A 24757-nucleotide genomic window follows, 5' to 3' on the forward strand; every position below is an offset into this window, starting at 1 on the left:
CATATTGTATCTTAGGTCTTGGGTATAAGTGCAAGAAAACAAAATATAGACAGTAAAAATAGTTTTAATATAATTAATCAATTTCATCTTCATCTAAAAGGGACGATAAATCTGAAAAATCATCTTCATCCATTTTATTATGTCCATATTTATCCAAGCTCACTGCATCATTCTTTAAATCTGTCATGAATTGCTTCAGTGCCTTCCTTATATCCCAATTGTGTTGTTTGAGACGACTGTAACAACAAATGATAGTAAAGTTTGGCATACTTTGTGAAGGGGTAAATTAACACACTAATTAAATACTATAAGAAAATGACAGGTTTAAATCTAGTATCTAAATAAAGCATCCCTCGAACAAAAGTTTTGGCGGCACGGTTGGCTTGCTCAGGTGTGAATGTAGTTTTGATTCATAGTTTTAACTATCACAAAGACACAGTGCCCATTTTAATACAAGGTACGCTCGTTGCGGCCAAATACCGGCAAAAAAATAACTGTCGTTCTGTATTGCATACATCTGCCAAGTTCCAGCGTGAGCGAATTTCTTGTATATGTGAATTGTTTGTTTTAGTGGATGAGGTGTTTAAAATATATAATATTTATGGCAAGTTCGTATACTCGTTACCCAAGTTTAAACTCTAAATGTATTGCTATCCCTTTCATAATGTTCCCCGCGGAAAAGGATAGCACTGGATTTAGAGCTGTAAACAGTGCATGCACTTATAACAATTGGTCATTGAATGGTGTGATGGCAGGTCTGTTTATGGAATAACTTACATCTCGGCCTCGTATTTGTTCAGTTGTGTATAATTACTGAATATACTGCACATGGCCTTTCTGTCTTCATGATCAGGATTAATTAGCGTCAACTGACAACAATTCCTGATTGGATCCTGAAACAATCACACTAATGTAATATTATATTTCTTAAAAATTCTAATAAATTTCTTTAGGGAAGGCCTATGTCCAACACTGAACATCCACAGGCTGATGATGATGATGATGAATATAATATAACCGAAAGTTTGTTTGTGTGCACGTGTGTGTGTTTGTTACTCATTCATGCAAAAACCAAATGGACTTGGCTGATATTTTGAATGGAGATACTTAAATCTGGATTAACACATAGGCTACTTTTTATCCAGTAAAAATCCATGGTTCCCGAGGGATTTTGAAGAAACCGAAATTCACGTGGATAAGCTATATCTATAGCCAACGTTTGCCATAGCAAATTTCTTTTGAAAAGGAAAACAAGAACTAACCTAACACACTGGGACCTGGGTAACGTATACGTCCACGCTTTACGCATGCGGTGTGCCATGTAGCATACAGTTCCATACATTACAACGCAATGGTACGCGCTACGTCTACGCTTACGCAACGCTTAAGCAGTCTGTGTGAACGAGCTATTATCGGTACATTCACTACTACAACCAAGGCTGAGCGGGCTTCATGAAGTTGAACAGCTGTACCTAAACTCTTACCTTAAAACTGTTTCTGATGAGTTCAGGCGTCGCCAAAGAAACTGAGAACATTTCATGTACGATCATATAATTTGACAATGTATTGTTAAATTCCGTGGGGGTAATGTGCATTATGAATGTCCTTCTGAAGTGTATGAAACGATCTTTGTTGTATTTGGGCTTCTCCTTGTACACGCCGTCTATGACTAGAACCATGGATTTGTTCTGAAAGGGAATCAAAGGCTGTATTGTAACCGGTTTCATTAGAGAAAGTTATTTTTCAGTGCAATGTAATAATTTCCAGAGCAAATATTTTTGCTCCTTTTATTTGGTCAAATTGAGCTAAAAAAAGCTTTTGTACATAATATACAAATATGAATTTTTTTCCAGCTTCCTTCATAAGCTAAGCTTCCTTTATATGTTGAAATTCTAAAGTGGTACAGATCTAAGGTAAAAAATCGATCTTGGTGATATTTGGAACAGTGATAGCTTCCATCCCATTTCTTCAAAATGATGGACTAATTTAGGGCAAGGTACAAGTAATTATGGCTCGATAGTCGAAGAAAATTGTGGCTTGTCAACATTGAGAATATTCAACGTTGAATAAAATTTTATTTGTCGGAAAATAAAGCATTACAGGATGTGATGTCTAAAAAAATCTCTTACGTCATGTTTTAATACGTCGATATTGAAGGTGCTCAGGTCATGGACAGTCTCTGGCAGTATACAGAGCACGCCGGTAACAGCCTTACGCGTTTTATACAACTTCTTATTTTTCTCCATGACCATTGCTCGCTTCACCAGGTTGAGGAAGTTGCGAGAATGCATCGCATAGGGCTCCATTAATAGGTCTTCTGGGGATTCTGGAGTTAAAAGATTTTTAGAACCATATTATTTAAAAGGCCTTTATTACAATGCCATCATGTCTACCATGCTTGCCAAGTGGTTCACAAGGCATGTGAAGTGGCAGACTTCACATACCTCGAGAACTTGGAGAACTCTAAGGCATGCAGGTTTCCTCACGTTTTCCTTCCCCGTTAACGCAAGTGATATTTAATTTCTTAAAACACAAATATGTAATTCCGAAAAGTTAGAGGTGCGTGCCCGGGATCGAACCCCCGACCTACCGAATAAGAGGCGGACGCCTTATAATACTTTTAGGTCAGGACTTACCGAATTTAACTTTAAACACAAGTTAAAATCATACTTTCAAAACAAATATTAACAATTCCCATTTTTGGAAAAATTAAAAATAACAAATTATTATCTTGTAATGTTCCCTAGTGCTTCTATAAATAATGTATATATTATTTATGGAAGTACTATACCCAAAATCGATTAATGGACGGAATGATAAGCAACATACTAAACCTTAGTGGTTTTTTTGTTGTGTTAAAAGCATTTGTAATAATTTCAATATTTGATAGTTAATAAAAAAAAAAAAAAAAAAAACTGCTACAATCCATACCTGCACAATCCATTGAAGCAAAGTTTATCTAGAACTAGAGGATGCCCGCGACTTCGTCCGCGTGGATGTAGGTTTTTGAAGATCCCGTGGGAACTGTTTGGTTTTCCGGGACAAAAAGTTGTCTATGTCAATAACATGGACGCAAGCTACCTTGGTACCAAATTTCATAAAAATCGGTTGAGCGGATGGGTCTAGGAATCCCGTGGGAACTCTTTGATTTTACGGGATAAAAAGTAGCCTATGTCCATCCCCGGGATATAAGCTAACTCTGTAACAAACGTTAGAATCGGTTAAACTGTTGGGCCGTGAAAAGGTAGCAAGCTTTCACATTTATAATATTAGTAATTAGTATGGACTAAATAAGTGAAGTATACCTGTAAAATCTGTAGCAAGTGTCAAATTGGCACCAGGATCATAGAACATTTCTATTTTTCTCCGTTGCGAATCATAATGAGCAAAGTAGAGGGATATAAATTTCTCTAGTACCAATTTAGTTTTTCTGTCTGACGCGATTGTGAAGTTCTTGAAAAACGGCATCATTATACCGTGTTCGTTTAATGGCACTCCATCCTGTAAACATGTGGTAGAAAACTTAAGAATTTACTAACAAGCCATTGAACTAAAATCCGGCCAAGTGCGAGTCAGACTCGTGCACCGAGGGTTCCGTACTCAGGTATTGTTTCCGATACTTCGCATGATAAATCAAAAAGCATTATGAATAAAAATAAATAAAAATCTGTTTTAGAATGTACAGGTAAATCCCATATGATACCCCACTTACTTTGAACACATTTTTTTTTAATGACGTTACCACAAATTCACGGTTTTCGGATTTATTCGTTTACTTGTGCTATAAGACCTACCTACCTGCCAATTCCTGCCTTCATGATTCTAGGTCAACGTGAAGTACCCTATAGGTTTTATAGGACAGACAGACAAACAACGAAGTGATCTTATAAAGGTTCCGTTTTTCCTTTTGAGGTACCTACCGAACCCTAAAAATGGAAATATCTCACGATAGTTTGAACATTAAAATAAATAATAAATTAAAATGTTACCAATTCAGTCAATCTGGGGAACTTCTGTGCAATTTGTCGTATGTAAGTTACTACATCCAGGTCATCTTCGCAAAGTGGATTCCCTTCCACCCACAGCTTTTCAATTTTGCTACTTATCCTTTGCAACTCGGCTACTGATGGAATCTGTATATTAAACAAACAAAAACGGTTAAGTGCGAGTCAGACTCATACACGATAATACAAGATTACGATTATGTACATTTTAATCTTTCATTAATCTGCCATTTGGAAATTTTTATTTGTTATAGCGGCAATAGAAATACACATAACACACTTTGTGAAAATTTCAACTCTGCCTATCAGTTCATGAGATACAGTCTATTAACAGACAGACAGATGGACATACAGACAGCGACACCCTTGGGGTACGGGAACCTGAAAAGACGCGGTGTCTCAGCTTCACTGCTCTCGGTAGGTGTGTATTCCACCTTAGCTTTAATATTTGTGTACCTATTAAACTACCTATCTTTGTATATTGTCTTTTTAGATTATTCATAAATCTTCTATACTAATAATAAAGTGGTAATGTTAGTAAGTTTGTTTGTAAGGAGTAATCTCTGGAACTACTGAACCGATTCTGAAAATTCTATTGCCAGTAGAAATCTACATTATTCCTTAGAGACATAGGCTATATTTTATTTTCAAAAAATTTGATATCACCACAAAATTTGTAACTAGCTGCCTGTGTGAAGCCGGGGTGGGTTACTAGTATAACATATTTTTATTCAATACTTACATTATTATTACTTAAATTAACACCTATTAGGTCTCCTTTGATGAAAAAGTTTAATATTTCTAATGGAACATGACTGAAAAAAAAAACAATGATTAAATCAAAACAAATTGGCTGTACATAAGATCATACATTACTTACAGGAAAATATATTACCTTAAATTATTGGAAGACAAGTTTAATATTTTGGTGTCTCTACCCATTCTGATCATTAGGATTTTAAAATGTGAAAGCAGAGAAAGTTTATAAAAGTTGATTTTCTTATCCTTAAGTACTGAAAATGCAAAATACATCCTTAGAACAATAGCTTGATTGCAGTTGTATGACAGCTACAATGTCACGATTGCAATCTTCTCTGATTGCTTGACACTTGCACTTCTTTCTTCTCTCTGGGCTGGTTTCCGCACTTAAACGTTTCCGCCTGTTGTGCATCCATTGCCCCTCCCCGCCGAAGTTTTCACTCCAGCCATCCCAGCTCGCTCCAGAAGCCAAGTAGACCGCCCAGGTTGCCGAGGGCTTCATGGAGTGAGGTTGGAAAACCCAAATTTGAAAAAAACCCCAAATTGATACTTGCACATTATTGGCTACAAACTACAATGAGAAGCATGGCCGTTAATGTTTCTGGGACATAATAAGCATGATTGTCATCAAGCGATGTTATTTCACACTAAAAAGCCCCGGCTAAGTGCGAGCCAGACTCGCGCACCGAGGGTTCCATACTTGGGTATTTTTTCTGACATTTTGCTTACAGTTACTGAGTTTTAGACTGTACAGGTGAAGCCCTTTCATATAATACCCCACTTGGTATAGTTATCTTACTTTGAAAATTGAAATACCTTTAAATTTTTTTTGTGATGTAACCACAAATTCACGGTTTTCGGATTTTTCCCTTTACTTGTGCTATAAGTGTAAATTTCATGATTCTAGGTCAACGGGAAGTACCCTATAAGTTTTCTTGACAGGCACAGCAGACAGACAAGACTATAAACTGATCCTATAAGGGTTTTATTTTTCTTTTTGAGGTACAGAACCCTAAAAAGAGTTCCCACAGGAATTTAAAAAACATAAATCTACACAGAGAAGTCACAGGCATCATTTAGTATTAAACAAATGCTCATAATATTACCTATATCATTACAAAAGTTCGACAAATTCAATTCACGATGTTCATTAAAACGATGGCTAACAACGTGGGTGACAATTTGATCAATTGTAGCCTTTTCTTCAAAACACTCTGTAGATGTCTTATCGTTCAGTAATATATCCAAACTGAACATATTTCGGCAGTGGGGAAACATGAAATCCATTTTCATTATCTTCAAGACCAACATCAAACTGTTTGTATAAAAAGATGTTAGTAGATTTGTTTCTGTGAAGTTAACAGGTATGAATGTGAGACCAAAATATTCATGTAGAGTTTCAAACAGTTTTACATCACCGTCTGGCCATCTGCAAACCTGGAAAATGTTTTAATCTTTACTGTCAACTGGTACTTTGTGAGAAAACCTGGAGGATAAAGCTAAGGTTGCCTTTCCAGTATAGTGCAAGGATGCATTGGTAAATTGTGAGACTAATCAATAGAATTGCTTCATTTTCATCTCTTTATTAATTGCCTTTGTGTCTGAGATTTTTGGTCATCTCCATGGTGAATAGGTAACTTGTTTAAGATCAATGATTTTAAGCTAAGTTTGTGGTTTGACAACATACTATATTGTAAATGGTACAATACCACAATTAATTTGGTGATTTTTACTTGCCTATATTATTTTGATAATTTTACTCTGGCATGTACCCATTATCTGCAATATACTATGTTGTATATGGTCCTATGTTTAGCACTATGTATGGTTTCTAAAAGCTGAAATGCTTTCCAAAAGAAGTCTCAAATAAAGAAAGATACGTCTATTTTATACTTCTTAGTTCGGCTTATTTACTTACCAAGATTTTATGAAACGAATGTTTTGCCATGTCGTCCTCTGATACCAAACATTTTTCAATATATTCGACGACTTCTTGACTAGAAGTCATTCTATTCAATAGAAACTTTCTATACTTATCGAATTGATTCATTTTGAAGACGTGAGGTTCACTATTTATTAAGTTTAACAATAACCTAGTATTCCATTTCGTAATTAGCAAGAATTTCGAAATCGAAAATCAAATGAAATCAACACAAATAAACACAACAACGTGACAACCATGTGACAACTGACAACAACCAACAACAGTGTATTAATTTACTCTATGACCAACAACAAAGTTTAAAAAAATGATTTGAATTTTTGAATATGGGACTTCGTCTGTGTTGGTGTTAGCTGGCGGGCGTGCTCTGCCTTTTTGGAGTGTTTTTTTTTTGTTTTAACTGACTGGAAAGCGCTCGGGTGCCGTGCGTATGTCGGCGGGCGCCGGCACAGACGGGGTCCATACTTGTATATTTTAACTAACTTGTTACAAGTAACTACAAGGACTTTGTCTGTGGTGGCGTTTGCTGGCGCGTGTGTTGTGACTTTTTGGAGTGTTTTTTTGTTAGAAGTGGCCGGTTTTTGTGTCCTGCTGGTGTTTATTGGTGGTGGAACTGACCGAGGAACTGACTGAGAAGCGCTCTAAAGGGGCGCGGCGTGTATGTCGGCGGGCGCCAGCACAGACGAAGTCCATACTTATACATATTATAGTTTTCCTAACTTGTAAATAACTACAAACTTGACATTGGCTAATCAGTGTAAAGCCAGACGAGAGAAGAAAAAAAAAAGTAACTACAAACTTGACATTGGCTAATCTTTGTAAAGCTAGACGAGAGAAAAAAAAAAACGTCATTCATATTTCATAGAAAAAAATTGTTTTTCTTTTCTTTTGTGAGTTGAGTTGACTGATCAAAGTAAAAGATATAAATATAAATCATAAAATCAATCAAATAGCGCCCTTTTATGTGTGTAGTTTTAAATTAACTATAAAACAACAGAATGGAAACCACTTTGCTAAATATGTGTAAATTAGCTTTATTTTTTTTGGTTATAATGAGCGTCGTTCAACACGTCGTGATAGCTACTTCGTCGCCAAAAAAATTGCAAATCGGAGTGAAGAAGAGGCCTGCTGAGTGCCCCATAAAAAGCAAAAAAGGAGACCTTCTTCACATGCATTACACGGTACATCAAACCTAATTATCTAATACTCCATCGACACCTAAGCAAATAGCAGTTTTTCTTTAGTAATACCTAGTTTACCAAAGTTAAAAAATATTTCTCCTCCAAAATGTGCACTTTTATCTAAAACCATTCAGAACTCAGTCCCTTTTAATTTACTGTAGCTTTTAATGAAAAGTGACCACAAGAATATTAGTTTGCATAGTAAGTAATTAAGTTAGCCTAGCTGTTTCATTGTCACACTTTCAATAAAAATAGTATAGATGTAAAGGTAACAATAAGGTTAATAGGATTTGATTACATATTAGGAACTGATTTGCTTCATTTTTTATATGCATGATTAGAATATGGAATTAACAGTAACATTATAATTGCTGGTATAGCAATAAAATAGCTTTATTTGCAAAAATAATGTTTACAAAAACTTTGACCACTATGAATGAATGGCCTTCTGGCTTCTGTTTTCCCCTCCAACTCTTGTATTATATAGCAAGTTTTATCCTTCAACTGTAGTATTGATACTTTCAAAGGAAGAGTGAATATGCATCTTCTAGGCAGATGTTACTCTAACTTAGGCTGATCATCACCTACCTATGATTTGGTGAACAAATGTTACAACAGATGGTAAAACTCATTGTGGTCGAATGTAAGTCTACATAATTAAAAATATATAAATTAGTTATTATGTTCTTTCAGGGCACTTTAGAAGATGGTACAGAGTTCGACAGTTCAATCCCTAGGGGCAATCCCCTCACTTTTACCCTTGGGTCTGGGCAGGTGATCAAGGGTTGGGATCAGGGACTTATTGGGATGTGTGAAGGGGAACAGAGGAAGCTAGTCATTCCACCAGAACTTGCCTATGGAGAGGCTGGTGCTCCACCAAAGATACCTAAGTCTGCAACTCTTACATTCCATGTTGATCTTGTGAAAATCGAAAGAAAAGATGAACTATAAGTTTGTGTAAGAATAATATTTTAGATTTACATTCTATTAATTTGATATTGTATGACCAGTGAAAAACATGTAACAAAATGTTTGTATTAATATTAATAGGATTAGATCTCTGTATGTTGTTATTGTAAGTATAATGTAATTTATAAAAAAAAACACATTTCATAATAATTTCTACCTAATGCAAGAGTCTAGAATTTAAGTACTTTGCCATCACATTAACTTATTGAAGTAAAAACAGTATCACTTTGGTTTCATATTATTTTAACAACAGCCTTTCCAATATTATATTACCCCTCAACATTGATTAAAAACCATTTGGTACTCTTGGTACTTCATCAAATCCGTTCACAATATCACACCTTTTGAAAAAAATAAATTTTAATCAGTTTTAACCTCCCTTAATCAAGGTATTGGTATTGCAATGATATTTATTCAAAAGGTTTTATCAGTGTTTAAAAAACTAGTTAATTGTAAAAAATTAAAAGAATTTTTATTAGGGAATAAATTACACAAACAGAAACAGACAAATGATTACACAGAAAAAGTAAAAAACCTTTATTAAATTCTACTCTTTAGTGTTAGCCCCTCTTGCCCTAATAACAACTTTCATGGATCAAATGAGCCGCACGACGCATTCTTGAGGAATTCTAGTCCATTCAGCTATAATGACATCTTGGAGGGTCGTTGGGGCAGGATCACGTGACCGTACTTGACGTTTTAACTTGTCCCAGAGGTGGTGGGTGGTCTTGCATAACTAGAATCCTAACCTCTTGTAGGTGATCGCGTACAGTCAATGCAGTGTGGCAAGGAGCATTGTCATGCATTTGAGTGAACCCATCACCAATAAAACCCCCATATGGGACCACATGCTCGTCTAGAACATAGTTATGTAACGGTGCGCAGTCAGCGATCCTTGTCCACGAGCTCCTCCAGTCCGGGAAACTCACACAAGTTCGGTTTTTCCGTCGATTGAGATGCCACCCCAGAACATGCATGATCCTCCTCCATATTCTCCTCTTTCTTCTATGCAAGCCTGAGCAAATCGTTCGCCTTGTACACTCTCTTTCGCGTCATTACAAAATAAAGATACTCTTGTCTCATCCGAGAAGAGTACAGTCCTCCATTTGCATTGGTTGAGGTCATAGGAGTACAACTTCAGAACACTAAAGAATCGCAAATTAAAAATTGCTTGTGGTGGCATCTTTAAGAGAGCACGGCTTAGCAAAATTTTTTAAACATGTAAAAAAACGGCTTTTTAAACATGTTTTAGACAAAGTTTAATGGAATTAATAATTTTTGTTTAATATAATATGCTAACTTGGAAAAATAAATCTTTTTTTTTTTTCTTTAAATCTGGCTTTACTCTGATTAGCCAATGTCAAGTTTGTGATATTTTCAAGTTATTGAATTTATACAAGTATGGACTCCGTCTGCGCCAGCGCCCGCCGACATACGCGCGGCACCCCTTTAGAGCGCTTCCCAGTCAATTCCACCACCAAAAAACACCAACTAATACAAAAACCAGCCACTCTTAACAAAAAAAAACACTCCAAACAAGCACAGCACGCGCGCCAGCAAACGCCATCACAGACGAAGTCCAAAATAAATCTGGAGTCGCACATCTATCTCTAGTAATATAGTAGATAATCTATGGTTGAGGTCCAGTTCTGTGGTCCAGACTCCAGTTGACATCATCCTTGCATGTAATATATCTATGATCCTTGCTATTTGTGCCACTACAAAATTATTTATTGTTGAACAGCACACAACGCGAAGTGCGAATACCGAGGTATACTTTAAGGGGCATGAGACGGGCCTGCCCGCGAAATTCAAATTTTATTTGGTTTTTCGCAATTTGAGGATCATACTACCATTGTCGCAACTAAAATACCATAAGCCTAAGTTGTCGTATTAGTTTATTAATTGCGAAAAACTAAAAATTTGAATTTCTCGGGCAGGCCCGTCGTCGCTTCTACCTTAATATATATAATCTGTGGATACTGGATAGAAATTTTATTGCTAAGTTTTGACTATTTTATGATCCTGAAAAGTATTAAATTACATTTTCAAACTTTTTTTTTTTTGATGTTTTAAGGCGAATTCCTACAGAAACAGGGTAAAATGAAATCAAAATTGTAAGTGAAAGCACTGATAACAAGTGCCATGTAATAGTAAAATAACGTAGTGATTACATACTCTTTGATATAAAAAAGTAATATGGTGTAAACTAAACATATGGACTCACAAAAATTGCTTGCATTTTGCAAATAATTGCAAAAGAAGTGTTAATGGAAGAGTAATTCCACAATACATAATTTATGTGAGATAGAATCAAGATGGTGAAAATAATATTTCTCCACCCAGACTTGGGTATCGGTGGAGCGGAGCGACTAGTTTTGGACGCCGCATTGGCCTTCAAAACCAAGGGCCACGACGTCGCTTTTTTTACGAACCACCACGATCCAACGCATTGTTTCGCCGAAACCAGAGACGGAACCTTTCCGGTGACAGTTGTTGGCAACTGGATACCGCGTTCTATATTCGGCAGATTTAAAGCGGCGTGCGCCTATGCTCGCATGGTTTTCGCCGCTGTATACTTAGCCTGGTACGTTATACCGGTAGAAGAACCTACGTTGATATTCTGTGATCTCATATCATTGTGTATTCCATTTTTGAAAATGGCTCGAGGACCATTCCGAGTGGTGTTCTACTGTCACCACCCAGACAAACTCCTAACTACTGAGGGTGGTCTTTTGAAAAAAATATACAGAGCTCCATTGAACTGGTTAGAGGAATTGACAACGGCGAAAGCTGACAAAGTTCTTGTGAACAGCAAGTACACAGCTAGAGTGTACCAAGATGCATTCCAGAACATTAAAGATGTTCCAGATATTTGTTATCCTTCAATTAACACAGAGTTCTTTAATAAAACTATGCCAAAACCTCTCAAAGAAGTAGTACCAGTAGGGACAGATAAGATCATATTTTTATCAATAAATAGATATGAAAGGAAAAAGAATTTGCCTCTCGCTTTAGAGGCATTGAATCATTTGAAGGATATGCTAGATGAGACTGATTGGGAAAGAATACATTTGATAATGGCGGGAGGTTTTGACCCAATTAACTTGGAGAATATGGAGCATTTCATGGAGCTCACAGACTTGGCTGCAGAATTAGATGTAGAGGATAAAGTGACATTTATGAAGTCACCCAAAGATGTAGAGAAAGTGTCTCTATTGTATCACTGTAGGGCATTAATTTACACACCTTCCAATGAACATTTTGGCATTGTACCGTTAGAGGCAATGTATTATAGCAAGCCAGTAATAGCTGTTAACAGCGGTGGCCCAACTGAGACCATAGTAAACGAGGTTACAGGTTTCCTTTGCGAGCCAAATAGAAAATCTTTCGCAGATGCTATGTGTAAATTAATTACTTCACCAGATTTGTGTGGAAGACTTGGCGAAGCGGGAAGGAAAAGATTTGAAACCAAATTCTCCTTTGAAGCATTTACTAATCAGCTAGATGGAATTCTATCGAGGGAACGACAGCTCATTTCTGAAGTACGAGCCATTGAGTGTGAGAAAAAAGAAAAGAAGCGTAAATAACATGATGCCAACACTCCAACAATATTTGATATTGTTTGAGTGTTATAAACAATTTCTTGGATCTCCTGTGATAGTAATGTCTCACTAATTAAGTTGTATAATGTAATTGTACAAAAGGAGATAAAAAAAATGTAACAGCCCATAATCATAAAAATTGACAGCTTAAAGTGTTAATTAGCTCAGCATTTTAATAGGTCTTGCTTAAGCATTTAATTAAAAATTTATCAATGCATGTCTATATTGTAAATATATGTATATACCAAGATGTATAAAAGTTATAACATGATGTGTTAGTACGTAGTTACTTTGTTTATTGAATGTTGGATAGTTACTAACATATTCATATATTTTTTTAACAATATAGCAATTTTAATAGAATTTGTTAATTTTAGCAAAATAAGCAAATTTACTTAATCTTATAAAACTCTGACTATGCCATGATAACTTAATTTCTTTTATAAAGTTAAACCAAAGAGTGATGCAAAAAATTGTTTAGTAGGCATAATAAACCTTTTGTAAATTAAAAAGGTATATTTTTCATAAGAAATGAATATTAATGTTTTGTATAAATCCTTATTATTAATTGTTGTTCAGAAGATACAGCCCACTGACAGACAGACGGATGGACAACAGAGTCTTAGTAAAAGGTTGGCCCCCTTTGGGCACAGAATTTTTAGGGAAAAATAAGCTTAAATAGATAAAGCTAATTAGCGAAATTCTAAATTATAAGTAATCATCATCAACTATGTTAAATAGTAAAAATACTATGTTTCAAATTTTTCTATTGACTATCTTTTGCTTTTACACATACAAAAGGACATTAAGATTTTATTTATCATTGATAAAAATTGTCATTGCTTTGCATTTTTTAATAATTGTGTGTTAAAAGTTATAGCAGTTAATGAAGACTAATTTACTCTAAAAGCAAACTCATTGGTGCGGTTGAGTAAGTTTGTAGAGTAAATAAGTACTTATTAAATAAAAATTGTTTAAAATGTCTAACCATTGTTAAAATGTAGCCAGTGTTTAAATTAAATGTCTTTTATAAAGCTGTTTCATTGTTTTCTTTAAAAGGAGCTTTCACCACACAGATGGTAGAAATATATTTATTAATATAACTTATGGGAACTAGAATATGACTACTATACATAGTTCAGTGACTATGTTGAGGACATTTAAATTTAAACAAAACCGTTTCAATAATGTTTAGAGCTTTTTTTTCTCTTTCCTATGGCTTTACACTGATTAGCCAATGTCAAGTTTGTAGTTAATTACAAGTTACGGGAACTATACATCGATGGAACTATATGTATAAGTATGGACTTCGTCTGTGCCGGCGCCCGCCGACATACACGCGGCGCCCCTTTAGAGCGCTTCCCAGTCAGTTCCACCACCAACAAACACCAGCAGAGCACAAAAACCGGCCACTTCTAACAAAAAAACACTCCAAAAAGGCACAACACGCGCGCCAGCAAACGCCACCACAGACGAAGTCTGTTTAGAGCTTACCTAAGTGTTTTTAAGCAGACTGATGAAGTCTACCAGAAACCTCTGTCCAGTAGCTCTATTGTCTATGTCTATCGGTTGGCGCATGGTTGGCGATTTTGTTGGTGATGACTGTCTTGTTTTCTATCTCGCTTACTAATATGAGGAACAATACCCAGCCAATATGGTGCTTTTCATCATTGAGCATCATCATTCAAGTCTAACTAGCTTGGCAAGTTAACAGTTTTGATTCACAAATTAGGATGCTCCCAATTGTGAGATGTGGTAAACTAGATGTTGTCTCACACTTTTTGTTGGCATGTGTTTGGAATCACAATTTCAGAGAAACTGTGTGAATTTTTAAATTTTATGAATACTGGTATGTTAAACTTTATGCCATATACATATTAGCAATACTATGCTATGGCAATGAAAGTATATGAATTTGTTAGTGATTCTCTCAAATTGTTGTGGTTTTAGATTTCTAGTTTGTTTTTAGTTTAGTTTGTAACGATGGGGCTGGCGTAGACATTTTAAAAATTAGGATGCTAATAAACAAAGAAATAAACACAATATAACAATATGATAAAAATAATTTATTTTTAAATATTTTATACATAATACCTATAACACTACCTATACATTGCATCACTCAATGATAACTTTATTCATAGTGTCATACACTTTCTCGACGGTTTCAGGCGGGAGTGGATCCATGAGTTCAAACTGGAAGTCATACTGCTGGTCCAAGCCCATGTAACTGTCGCTCATTATATACAACGTGTATATAATACGGCCTGTAGACAAAAATCTTAAGTAAATAAAAATACGGAGTTTTTAATAGGTCAGATCCTACACGCGCACATGGATCAATGACAGAATTTGATGGCAAACTGGGAACTTCCTACATGCATGTAAAGGTTGTTTTACCTTGTATGGAAGGGGTGTGGAAAGTGACAGCGTGGTCACTGGTCTCTCTCTCTCTCCCCCCCATACTCAATGGAGCCAAGAGTGAGGAACCAGCCCTCACTCTCATTGCGAGGGAATCGTGTACATAGGACATTGTTTGCAAACTTTAGCGATATTGGGAGATATTGGGAACTCGCTTCAGTGCATGCAGCTCCCCGTACTCCATGGAGCCGATAATGAGGAACTAGCCTCATTCTTGATGCGAGAGAACCGTGGATTATAACACGTTGTTGGCAAACTGGGAACTATCTAGATTATGCAAAGATTTTTGTACCTCGTTTCGAAGGTGTGTAGAACGTGATATGCGTAGTTCCTTTAGCGGGAACTCGCTTCAGTGCATGCAGTTCCCCGTACTCCATGGATCCGAGAATGAGGAACTAGCCCTCATTCTTGTTGCGAGAGAACCGTGGAACCGTGGATTTTATTGGCAAACTGGGAACTATCTAGATTATGCGAAGATTTTTGTACCTCGTTTCGAAGGTGTGTAGAACGTGATATGCGTAGTCCCTTTAGCGGGAACTCGCTTCAGTGCATGCAGTTCCCCGTACTCCGTGGAGCCGAGGGTGAGGAACCAGCCCTCATTCTTGTTGCGAGGGAATCGCGGACATAGCACGTTGTTTGCGTTCCCGCCACGTCTAGCCATATCGATGACGAAAGTGTATTCCTGTAAATAATAATAATTATGTAATTTATTTCAGGTATTTCAAAAGACCATTACAATAAATGTAATTAAACAAAATATAAAATAATTATAAAAATAAATTTATTTATTTATTTATACCCATATTATTGTCTGTTACTTAAATCTGTATGTAGGTACAGCCAAAATCTCTTTTGATTGATTTATTGCTAAAAATAGCTGTTGCAATCTATGTTGTAAGAAAAAAATCCAACATGAAAAGTGTCATGATTCGGGCAATTTAACCTGTTTAATTTGTTATTAAGTCATTTCATACTTTTATATAAATTAGCTGTTAAAACTTAGTTTATTCTTTTAATTACTAGGCAGAAAATTAAGTCATGAAATCTTCCACCAGTCTTTAGACTGGTCATGATTTATTCAAAATCACGCGTACCATTAGGCATATCTGAAATTCTTACCTGATCAGCATGTAACGGTAACCAGTCCTCTCTAGTAGGTGGTTGTTTGACTCGCTTGTCCTGTTCGCAATCACTGTCGAACCATAGTCCTCGTATGTGGAATTTCAAGTCCAATGTGGGTAGATCGCATATTGCCTGTTGAATATGAATCGGATTTAAATAGGACGTATGACGTAGATATGTCAAATATGTCCATTGAATAGCATGGTTTTGGATCAGAGATTGGTTTAGTGCGTAAGCAAAATCCGAGTTTTTTTTTATATTCTTTACTAGAGGATGCCCGCGACTTCGTCCGCGTAGATTTAGGTTTTTAAAGATCCCGTGGGAACTCTTTGACTATCCGGGATGAAAAGTAGCTTATGTCCGTCCCCGGGATATAAGCTAACCCTGTACCAGATTTCGTCAGAATCGGTAAAACTGTTGGGCCGTGAAAAAGTAGCAGGCAGACAGACTGACAGACACACTTTCGCATTTACAATATTAGTATGCATTTGAGGAGTTTTTCCTTTCGGAATATGTCACTCCGTAAGGCATCTGCATTTTTGAAAACCTCTCCTTCCGTAAGGCCTTTCTGTATCACCATAACAGAGTTCTAGCCTCATCCGACAGATGTTGGGATAGGGCACCGTTACAGCCGCCGATCTTAGTCAGAGTTTTTTATATCCGGATCCGGATGGGATGATTGCGTAACTGCTTTAAGTACGTAAAGGCACTTACCCGATGTATTTCTCCAATCTGATTCTCCTCGAACTCCCTTCTCAGATACTTGGCTAAAAGTTCATAATTCCTCATACAAGTCACTTTCAGCCCATTCAAAACCGTGCAAGGCTTGTTCGTATCCTTTGTCATGTGGGTGAACATGTATAGATGCTGTGAGTCGATATGTGGGAGCGTGGTTAGCGGCGAGTCGGCCGGCCAGCGCGCTTGCACGATGCACTGCATTAGCATTTGAGAGCTCAGGCATACTGCCAACCAGCCGTTTTCGGCTGACGCGTCTATCATTGCCTGAAAAAAAATTATAAAGTTACCTAAAGTATTTATAAATTCAATAATGATATCGTTTACAAGGTATTTCTCAGTTCAGATCACGAAAATCCAAGATGAAATGAAAATTTATTCATGAAAAAACTTTTACATGTGAGTATCATGGAGTCCTAAGCAATTCCTTGCTTACATATTTGATAGCTGACGTATTTTTTCAAGAAGTCGATACATGGGTGTTGTGCCGTCTCCAAGTTTATTCTAGGTGCTGATTATGTCCATTTTAAATTGAAGATGGCCGACGTCATTTTCAAAGAAGCCCATACGGGTATCGCTTTCAAGGTTTTTTTGATGTGCTGATTACGAAAATGAAGCCAGTTTTAAATTAAAGATGGAAGACATCATTTTTAAAGAACTCAATATGCGTGTCGTCTCGAAGACTTTCAAAATGCAGATTAAGAAAATGATTGTGATGAAAATTTAATTTCAAATAGATTCACTTACTTGAATGATCCTAATGGTCTGATCCAAAACAGACTTAGTATATGTGAGGTAGTCGGTATTAGGTAGCGGTAGTTGCGACAAATGCGCTTGAAGAAACAGGTATGCTTTGACATTGGATGAGTCTGAACTTAATGGCTATAGGCAAATGGGTTAGATTAAACTTACTTGGATGATCCTAATGGTCTGATCCAATACAGACTTGGTATCTGTGAGGTAGTCGGTATTGGGTAGCGGTAGTCGCGACAAATGCGCTTGTAGTAAGAGGAACGCTTTCACGTTGGACGAGTCTAGTGTTAGCGAGTCCACTGGCAAACGACATTGTTGGGAAAGTTCACTGGAACAGAGACCATAGTATGCGTGAATCCCGCCTGAAGGAGTCTGGGTTGGGTCAGCTGTTGTATACTTATACCAATATAACTTAAAAAAAAGAAAGTCAAGTGCGAATCGGACTCGCACACCAAAGGTTCCGTACCATCGTACCATACCTAACCTAACACTTATGTAGAACACTGCAAGTTAATAACGGACTGCGCCATCTATGTGTGTGATCTATTACATTAAATTTTTCGTGAACATATTTTTTTAATGTGATATAATCACAAATTCACGGTTTTCGGATTTATTCCTTTACTTGTGCTATAAGACCTACCTACCTGCCAAATTTCATGATTCTAAGACAACAGTAATACCCGAAAGGTTTCCTTGACAGAATTTTTTATTTAAAAAAAAGGACCGTATAAAAGTTCATACCCGTTGAGAACATCTTCATTATGTCGCACTGGTAGCGTGGCATATTCTTCCGAATCAGCCAATAGTCGGAGCAGATTGTCAAAATCGAGGTTACTTTGCAGATTCGTGTGGAAGTGCGCCATCGTTTTGTGTGACAGGTAGTAGTAGGAGGCTATTCTGCCCATCCAAGTGCAATGGATTGTACGCTGGTCCTAAAAACAAGTATAAAGATAATGTGGCTACAAGGAACCAAAAGCTTAATTTGCTATAATCCGCTAAACCAGACAAATGGTGCAACATGCAGCATGCTTTATGCAACGCCCGCCCTCCCACTGCTAAACATGCAGGAAAAGCCAGCCACCAAGCAATACGCACCACCACCACGCAGCACCGCACAAATCCCAAAACTACTCGACGCACGTTCCGCCCCGACACCGGCGCATCCATGTCCTATCTTAGACTGCATCCTCACTTACCACCAGCCCGGCTAGCATGGGCAGTAGATAAAAATGATATCCCCCGATTATATCCACTGATGTCATAGAAATCAGTGGATATAATCGGGGATACAATTTTTATCTACTGCAAATGCTAGCCGGGCAGGTGAGATTGCAGTCAGGGGCTAACTTGTATCTAGATAAATAAAAAGAAGTAGTATCCACAGATGACGTTACCTCTTCAATTTCGAGGCAATTGGCGTTGCACAACGCGTCAAGCGAGGTTTGTACCAAATTGGACAGAAAGTAGTTTACGTCCTGAGGCTCCACGCTTTCCAGTTTGTAATACGACGGGTTCTTCAGCAGACGCCTGAAGAAATACGTCCACGTCATGTAATCTAGGATGTCTTGTTTCGTTTGTACTGTGCCTGTAAAAGGAACAACCTATGTATTATAATGAGAAATAACTGAATTTCGGCCAAGACTTCGCTTCTTCAAAGACAGGAGATAGTACTGATGATTACTGATAAGAAACCATAAAAAAACTACGAAAAAAATAATTAAGAATCCTGTATTTTTTAAAAGTTCACAATACATTGCAAATAAAACATGTGACTGACGCTAGAGGTCAACAAACGTTTCATAAATAAGTCACTCGAAGTCAATGCCACATCGTAGGCGGGGCATTGACCCGAATTTTGGACGCTTTACAATGCGGGTTGGAAAAATCTAAAGCTCCAAGATAAGGCAAATGGTTATTGGCATTGGATTGTGTTAAGTTATAATATTAACGCAAATTTTTTGCCAGCGTTCTGGTTACACCCTATAGTGCACAAATGTGTGGTTTAAATACTCTTTATCGGTTTACAATATAAACTGTGGTTCAGTCAATAACAGGAATTCAAAAGTCAACATACCCGCAACAATTTCAGCATTCAAATGGTCCGCCAGCACTTCGAGCAAGCTGGACTCTACGGGGAATGGCTCGTAGAGGAATTTCTTATAGAAGTTCTTCTTCTGATCGTGTACCAAAACTACTGCTACTCCTTCGTTGTCATACTAAAAAGTTTAATATTATTTTTATATTAATATACTAGCTGATGCCCGCGACGATTTACATTTTTCAAAATCTCGCGGGACTCTTTGATTTCCGGGATAAAAAGTAGCCTATGTGTTAATCCAGGGTATAATCTATCTCCATTCCAAATTTCAGATCCGACCAGTAGTTTTTGTGTGATTGAGTAACAAACATCCAAACAACCACACTTTCACATTTATAATATTAAGTAGGATATTAGGATTATTTTTAGAATGCTTTCTGTGGAAAAGGCTAGCACTAGATTTAAACCTGTCAATTTAGTTTAGTTAAGAGGTTGTGTACAAAAGAATTAACCACATCATAACTTTGATTAAAAATGTTTATAATCACATCACATTCATCACATAAACCTATATTTTTTCAGTAGAAATATATATATATCTAAATAGAAATCGGCCTACTTTGGAGTCGAAACTTACTTGCGGTCGTCCAGCTCGTCCCATCATTTGTAAAACGTCAGTGATTGGCATATCCACGTATCTCTTTTGCTTGCCGTCGAAATATTCCGTGCCTTTGATTACCACCAAGTGAGCGGGGAAGTTCACTCCCCAGGCTAGAGTCGCCGTGCAAATAAGAATCTAAATGATGAGGAACGGAGGATAAAATACAGTCTTTTACAAAAATTGCGCGCAATAGGGATGATGACAAATCAGTAACTTTTTATCAAACGTCAAAATGCTCGCTTAGTAAGGGAGCTTGTATGAAATTCACAGATGTGACGTCATAACATTTGACGTAATTTAACGTACTTTTTTAGTTAAATCGATAATTTAAAATGGTTAGCAAACTTATAACTAGCATCGAGTGCGGATTTTACGAATTTTGGAAGATTCTATTTAATAATTACCAAGAAATTATTTATTTTGAAATAGGCATCATCCCCATTGCATGGTAAATTGTAATAGGACTTTTATAATTTTAAAACATATTGTACATGCAATTTTGCAATTGATATATTATAATCTAATCTAATCTAATGCATACATTTTGAGCACGCACTCGCCATATTTGGTGTGTATGTATGTCATATCTAAAGTGCGGCCTCTCTTAGATGACAGATTAAAAATATTGTCCTTTTGACATGACAGTTGACACATATAGAGGAAATCTGGCGAGAAAGCTGTCATAACCTAGTGGTTAGAACGTCCGGCTCCTAATTGGAGGTGGGGGGTTCGATCCCGGGCACGCACCTCTAACTTTTCAGTTACGTGCGTTTTAAGCAATTTAATTATCACTTGTTTTAGCGGTGAAGAAAAACATCGTGAGGAAACCTTCATGCCTGTTCTCCATGTTCTCAAAGGTGTGTGAAGTCTGCCAATCCGCATTGGGCCAGCGTGGCAGACTATGGCCTAAAGCCTTCTCACTCGAAGAGACGCGTGCTCAGTAGTGGGCCGGCAATGGGTTGATCACGATGGCGAGTGCATTCTCAAAATTTATACACTACTAGGTGATGCCCGCGACTTCGTTCGCGTGGTTGTAAGTTTTTTAAAAATCCCGTGGGAACTTTATGATTTTCCGGGATAAAAGTAGCCTATGTGCTAATCCAGGGTATAATCTATCTCCATTCTAAATTTCAGGCAAATCCGTCTAGTAGTTTTTGCGTGAAGGAGTAACAAACATACACACACACATACACACATACCTACATACACACAAACTTTCGCCTTTATGTATAGTGTGAAGAGTGATGATGTGATAGTGTGAAGTGTGATTAGCTAATATACTAACCTGTATCTTCTGATTGATAAACAGTTCTTCAACAGTGGTTCGATCCTTTTCATGCAAACCAGCGTGATGGATTCCGATGCCAAACGCCAGTGTCAGTTTGAGGTTAGACTCTCGAATGTTCGATAGGATTTGCTCCATTTCAGATTCCTGCATATGCAACCATTGTTTAGGGTTGTCCTCAGCTGCTAGATATGCGATTAAATCTAGGGCTGTCAACCTAGAAATTTAAAAAAATCCTCTGTATATATAAAACGAAAAGTTGAACGATTGATCTATTAACGCACAGCTCCTCAAACTACTGGATGGATCAGGCTGAAATTTGGCATTTAGATATCTATCCGCTAAGAAAGGATTTCTGATAATTCAACCCTTAAGGGGGTATAATAAGGGTTTGAAATTTATGTAGTCCACGCGCACGTAGTCACGGGAATAACCATCGTATAATATGATTTAAATAATGGTTGTGTTGCAGTTAGAAGTTTATACAAGTGAATTTCCAATGCCCCGGGTGACCCGATACGTGGACTTTGATACAAGTAATAAATAGAAATGGTATTATACATAATATTAAAACCTAAAGGTAATATACCTGGTCTGTCGTCTACTGGAGACGAACACGAGTGCGGGCGCGGAAGGCGAGTGTGTGCGTATGGCCTGGAACGTCGGCTTGTTCATCGACAACATGCGCGGGCAGTAGTGGCGCCCTGGGTGACCTGATATGTGGACCTGGATACAAGATGACTTTGAAGTGAAAACTTCTTCAGGCACGCTGGGTTTTTCGACGAGTAAAAACTTCAAGGTTGCGTCACCGACATGCTAATATTAATAGTGCTCGCAGTAATAAAAACTAAACCAATGTTTTATTTGGTTTTAATTTACAAATTATGCAATTGAAACTTTTGATGCTACTATTAATTTAAAAATCGAAAAAAAAACACTGGTATTGCATAGTTCCCACTTCTGTTGACAGTCCCCACTGACTGCCAATCTTTAATTCCAAGTTCCAATAATTTTCTACAAGTGCTTTTGAATCGTCAAATGAATCTAGCACTGGCACTGGTTCGAAATGCCCTTCATAGAGAAAAACCAACAAGAAACTCGGTTGCGCTCTCAAAGATATATATTATGCTATTTATAAAAGTAATCGCATTGCTACCAGACTATACCATGAAAACTCATACCTCTAAAGGCACAGGTCTCACAGAAGGTCTGAAATTGTAAAGCCCCATCTCTCCTATGTTCAGCCAGTTGGCGAGGTCTTTAGCATTCGCCAGAGCGGTCGATAATCCGATGATTCGCAACCGTCTTGATGTATGCGACTCGATGAAGTTTGTCCTAGTGAAAAAAAATATATACATATTTATATTTTCCACACTTAGAGCATTTTTGCACGATAAAATGCGGTGACCGAACGCCATTTATTTCTATGGGTCGCTTACTTATTCAACTACATATTTTGCTCACTACTTTTTGGCTATGTCGTCGGTAGCGATATGTTGTTGTGCTGTAACGATATACCTATATTGGCTGTACGAAACAAGTATGAACTTATTGACAACTTACGACACCACTTTCTATCTTTCGCTTAGAAGTGGATGAATCCGATATTTTTTTGTCAAAAAGTTGCCGGCGATTAACTTCGGGACACATGATGGGTGTGTGAATGTGAAGAGAGCAAGCCGGCAACCATAGATAATACACTAATATCTGCTAGGCCACTGCCCTATAAGACCTACTTACCTGCCAGGACCTAGGACCTAGGTCAACAGGAAATACCCTATAGATTTTCTTGACAGACAACAAATGGGCAGACAGACAGACTTCAAAGTGATCCTATAAGGGTTCCTTTTTTTTCTTTTGAGGTACGGAACCCTAAAAATACTTCTGAAGAATTACTTTACCTGGATACAATAACTTCCAACACAGGCCCTCTATCCTCACCCAGCAGATGTATTTCATCGATAACTATTAACGCAACGTCTCGGACATAGTTCCTTGTCTGCCAGGATCGACTGATGCCGTCCCATTTTTCAGGAGTTGTCACTATTACTTGGGAATTTCTGATGGCTCTTATGTCAGGGGATACGTCACCTGAAAGTATTGACATTATTAATGTCTGATTCAGTTTTATGAAGAACTCAGAAGCTGCATATTCATCACTGTGATCTAGTAAAGGTACAGGTTCTTTGATGCGTATGAATGCAACGCATACACGTACGCAAAACGCAGCGCTAGTATAACATTACGCGGCGCGCTAGTGCGTAAAAACATTTTGTGCATTTTGCATGCAAAGAACAGTAAACAGAATAGTTTGTACTCTTAATATAAAATCATTTGACGAAAACTGATAAGTGGGAAGATGAAATAAATGTTACCTCAACATACCTGTCAACTCAACGACATTCTTGCCCAACCTTTCTTCCAGTCTCACTTTCCAATCCTTTATTCTTTCTTTAACCAACGCTTTTAGGGGTGCAATGTAGACTATCTGTAAAATTAATCGCCTTTTATATGTTTTAGATTTTTTCTGTAAAAAAAAAATCTAAAACGTATGTTTTAGTTTTTTTTTACAGAAATTTTGAAAATAAACTTTCACGATCAGTCTGCGCGTGCAATTTAACTATGTTTGTTTAATATATCTACCCCTTTATCCCCGTCGGTTTTTGTTTCCTTTTAATTCTAGATTTTCCAAAAAATCTATAATATTATGTCCATTGTCCATCTACTTGGACCTTGCGTTGATTGATTAAGATAGTCAAGTCGTCGGGTGTTTCTGAAGAAAATTTCTAAAATTTCTACCTTCGGTGTAGCTATTTCTGCCTCCCAATGCATTCGTTATAAAATACAGAACATAAGAAATTCAATAGATAGGTATGGCTTACCTTGCAATTTGGATACTGGTTGAAGACCCTAAACATGGCCACTTCAGCAACTATAGTCTTCCCGGAGCCAGTGGGCGCCCCTAATAACACGTTATTATCCGTGTGGTACAAACAGTGGAATATCTGCGTTTGTATCGGGTTGAAATGGCTGAAGTTATACAACATTTCGTAGGACGGGTTGTTAAGTGCCGTGACTGGTAGTGGTTGAAGTTCTAGGAGATCTAAAAGGAGTATTTAGTATTTATACATTGTAACTAATTCAATTGTACACAATCTCTCAACTAAGTAACAACAGGTTTAAAAAGTCTGATTTTTCAAGTCTTTTGCGGGAATGTGTAATCTTTTATAACAAAATTCAGCAATCAATTTTTAAAAAGTTTTTTTCTAGTATACACAT

The 24757-nt window shown here is 37.1% G+C and overlaps 4 protein-coding genes across 4 annotated transcripts in view; 2 read left to right on the top strand and 2 right to left on the bottom strand.

Annotated features, from left to right (window-relative positions):
- Positions 1–46: 46 nt before the first annotated feature.
- Positions 47–6931, bottom strand: LOC123876797 (nuclear RNA export factor 1-like). The gene is made up of 10 exons (XM_045923151.1): positions 6682–6931; positions 5870–6200; positions 4900–5017; positions 4747–4819; positions 3990–4133; positions 3306–3501; positions 2130–2326; positions 1485–1688; positions 778–893; positions 47–236 (listed from the first exon to the last, which is right to left on the bottom strand). The coding sequence occupies exons 1-10, from the start codon at positions 6811–6813 to the stop codon at positions 74–76; spliced, it is 1674 nt and encodes a 557-aa protein (XP_045779107.1). The 5' UTR covers positions 6814–6931; the 3' UTR covers positions 47–73.
- On the top strand, positions 735–9089 carry LOC123876809 (peptidyl-prolyl cis-trans isomerase FKBP2). The gene is made up of 3 exons (XM_045923173.1): positions 735–745; positions 7626–7886; positions 8580–9089. Exons 2-3 carry the CDS (start codon positions 7704–7706, stop codon positions 8835–8837), a joined length of 441 nt encoding a protein of 146 aa, XP_045779129.1. The 5' UTR covers positions 735–745; positions 7626–7703; the 3' UTR covers positions 8838–9089.
- A 1897-nt stretch (positions 9090–10986) lies between these two features.
- LOC123876798 (alpha-1,3/1,6-mannosyltransferase ALG2) lies at positions 10987–13030 on the top strand. Its single transcript, XM_045923152.1, has one exon. It carries the CDS (start codon positions 11174–11176, stop codon positions 12443–12445), a length of 1272 nt encoding a protein of 423 aa, XP_045779108.1. The 5' UTR covers positions 10987–11173; the 3' UTR covers positions 12446–13030.
- Positions 13031–14505: 1475 nt separating this feature from the next.
- Positions 14506–24757, bottom strand: part of LOC123876795 (activating signal cointegrator 1 complex subunit 3) — a 28095-nt gene continuing 17843 nt past the window's right edge. The window contains exons 25-39 of the mRNA XM_045923145.1: positions 24361–24581; positions 23864–23966; positions 23380–23569; positions 22660–22813; positions 22068–22204; positions 21479–21695; positions 20170–20328; positions 19569–19710; positions 18889–19079; positions 18236–18426; positions 17651–17819; positions 16718–17005; positions 16001–16135; positions 15368–15563; positions 14506–14727 (exon numbers count right to left, since the gene is read on the bottom strand). Coding sequence (XP_045779101.1) covers positions 14579–14727; positions 15368–15563; positions 16001–16135; positions 16718–17005; positions 17651–17819; positions 18236–18426; positions 18889–19079; positions 19569–19710; positions 20170–20328; positions 21479–21695; positions 22068–22204; positions 22660–22813; positions 23380–23569; positions 23864–23966; positions 24361–24581 — 2642 coding nt within the window. The 3' untranslated portion in view covers positions 14506–14578. The remainder of the gene's footprint in view (positions 14728–15367; positions 15564–16000; positions 16136–16717; positions 17006–17650; positions 17820–18235; positions 18427–18888; positions 19080–19568; positions 19711–20169; positions 20329–21478; positions 21696–22067; positions 22205–22659; positions 22814–23379; positions 23570–23863; positions 23967–24360; positions 24582–24757) is intronic.

The sequence above is a fragment of the Maniola jurtina genome, chromosome 22 (genome assembly GCF_905333055.1).
Source record: "Maniola jurtina chromosome 22, ilManJurt1.1, whole genome shotgun sequence".
Classification (NCBI taxonomy): Eukaryota; Metazoa; Arthropoda; class Insecta; order Lepidoptera; family Nymphalidae; genus Maniola; species Maniola jurtina.

Excerpts from the sequence above, each read along its gene's own strand:
- LOC123876797 (XM_045923151.1), bottom strand. The coding sequence starts at position 6,813 with ATGAATCAATTCGATAAGTATAGAAAGTTTCTATTGAATAGAATGACT. Across the intron at positions 4,820-4,899 it reads TTGTCTTCCAATAATTTAAG|TCATGTTCCATTAGAAATAT; the intron begins GTAATATATTTT and ends TTTTTTTTTCAG. Across the intron at positions 894-1,484 it reads TCATCAGAAACAGTTTTAAG|GATCCAATCAGGAATTGTTG; the intron begins GTAAGAGTTTAG and ends TGATTGTTTCAG.
- LOC123876809 (XM_045923173.1), top strand. The coding sequence starts at position 7,704 with ATGGAAACCACTTTGCTAAATATGTGTAAATTAGCTTTATTTTTTTTG. Across the intron at positions 7,887-8,579 it reads TTCTTCACATGCATTACACG|GGCACTTTAGAAGATGGTAC; the intron begins GTACATCAAACC and ends ATGTTCTTTCAG.
- LOC123876798 (XM_045923152.1), top strand. The coding sequence starts at position 11,174 with ATGGTGAAAATAATATTTCTCCACCCAGACTTGGGTATCGGTGGAGCG.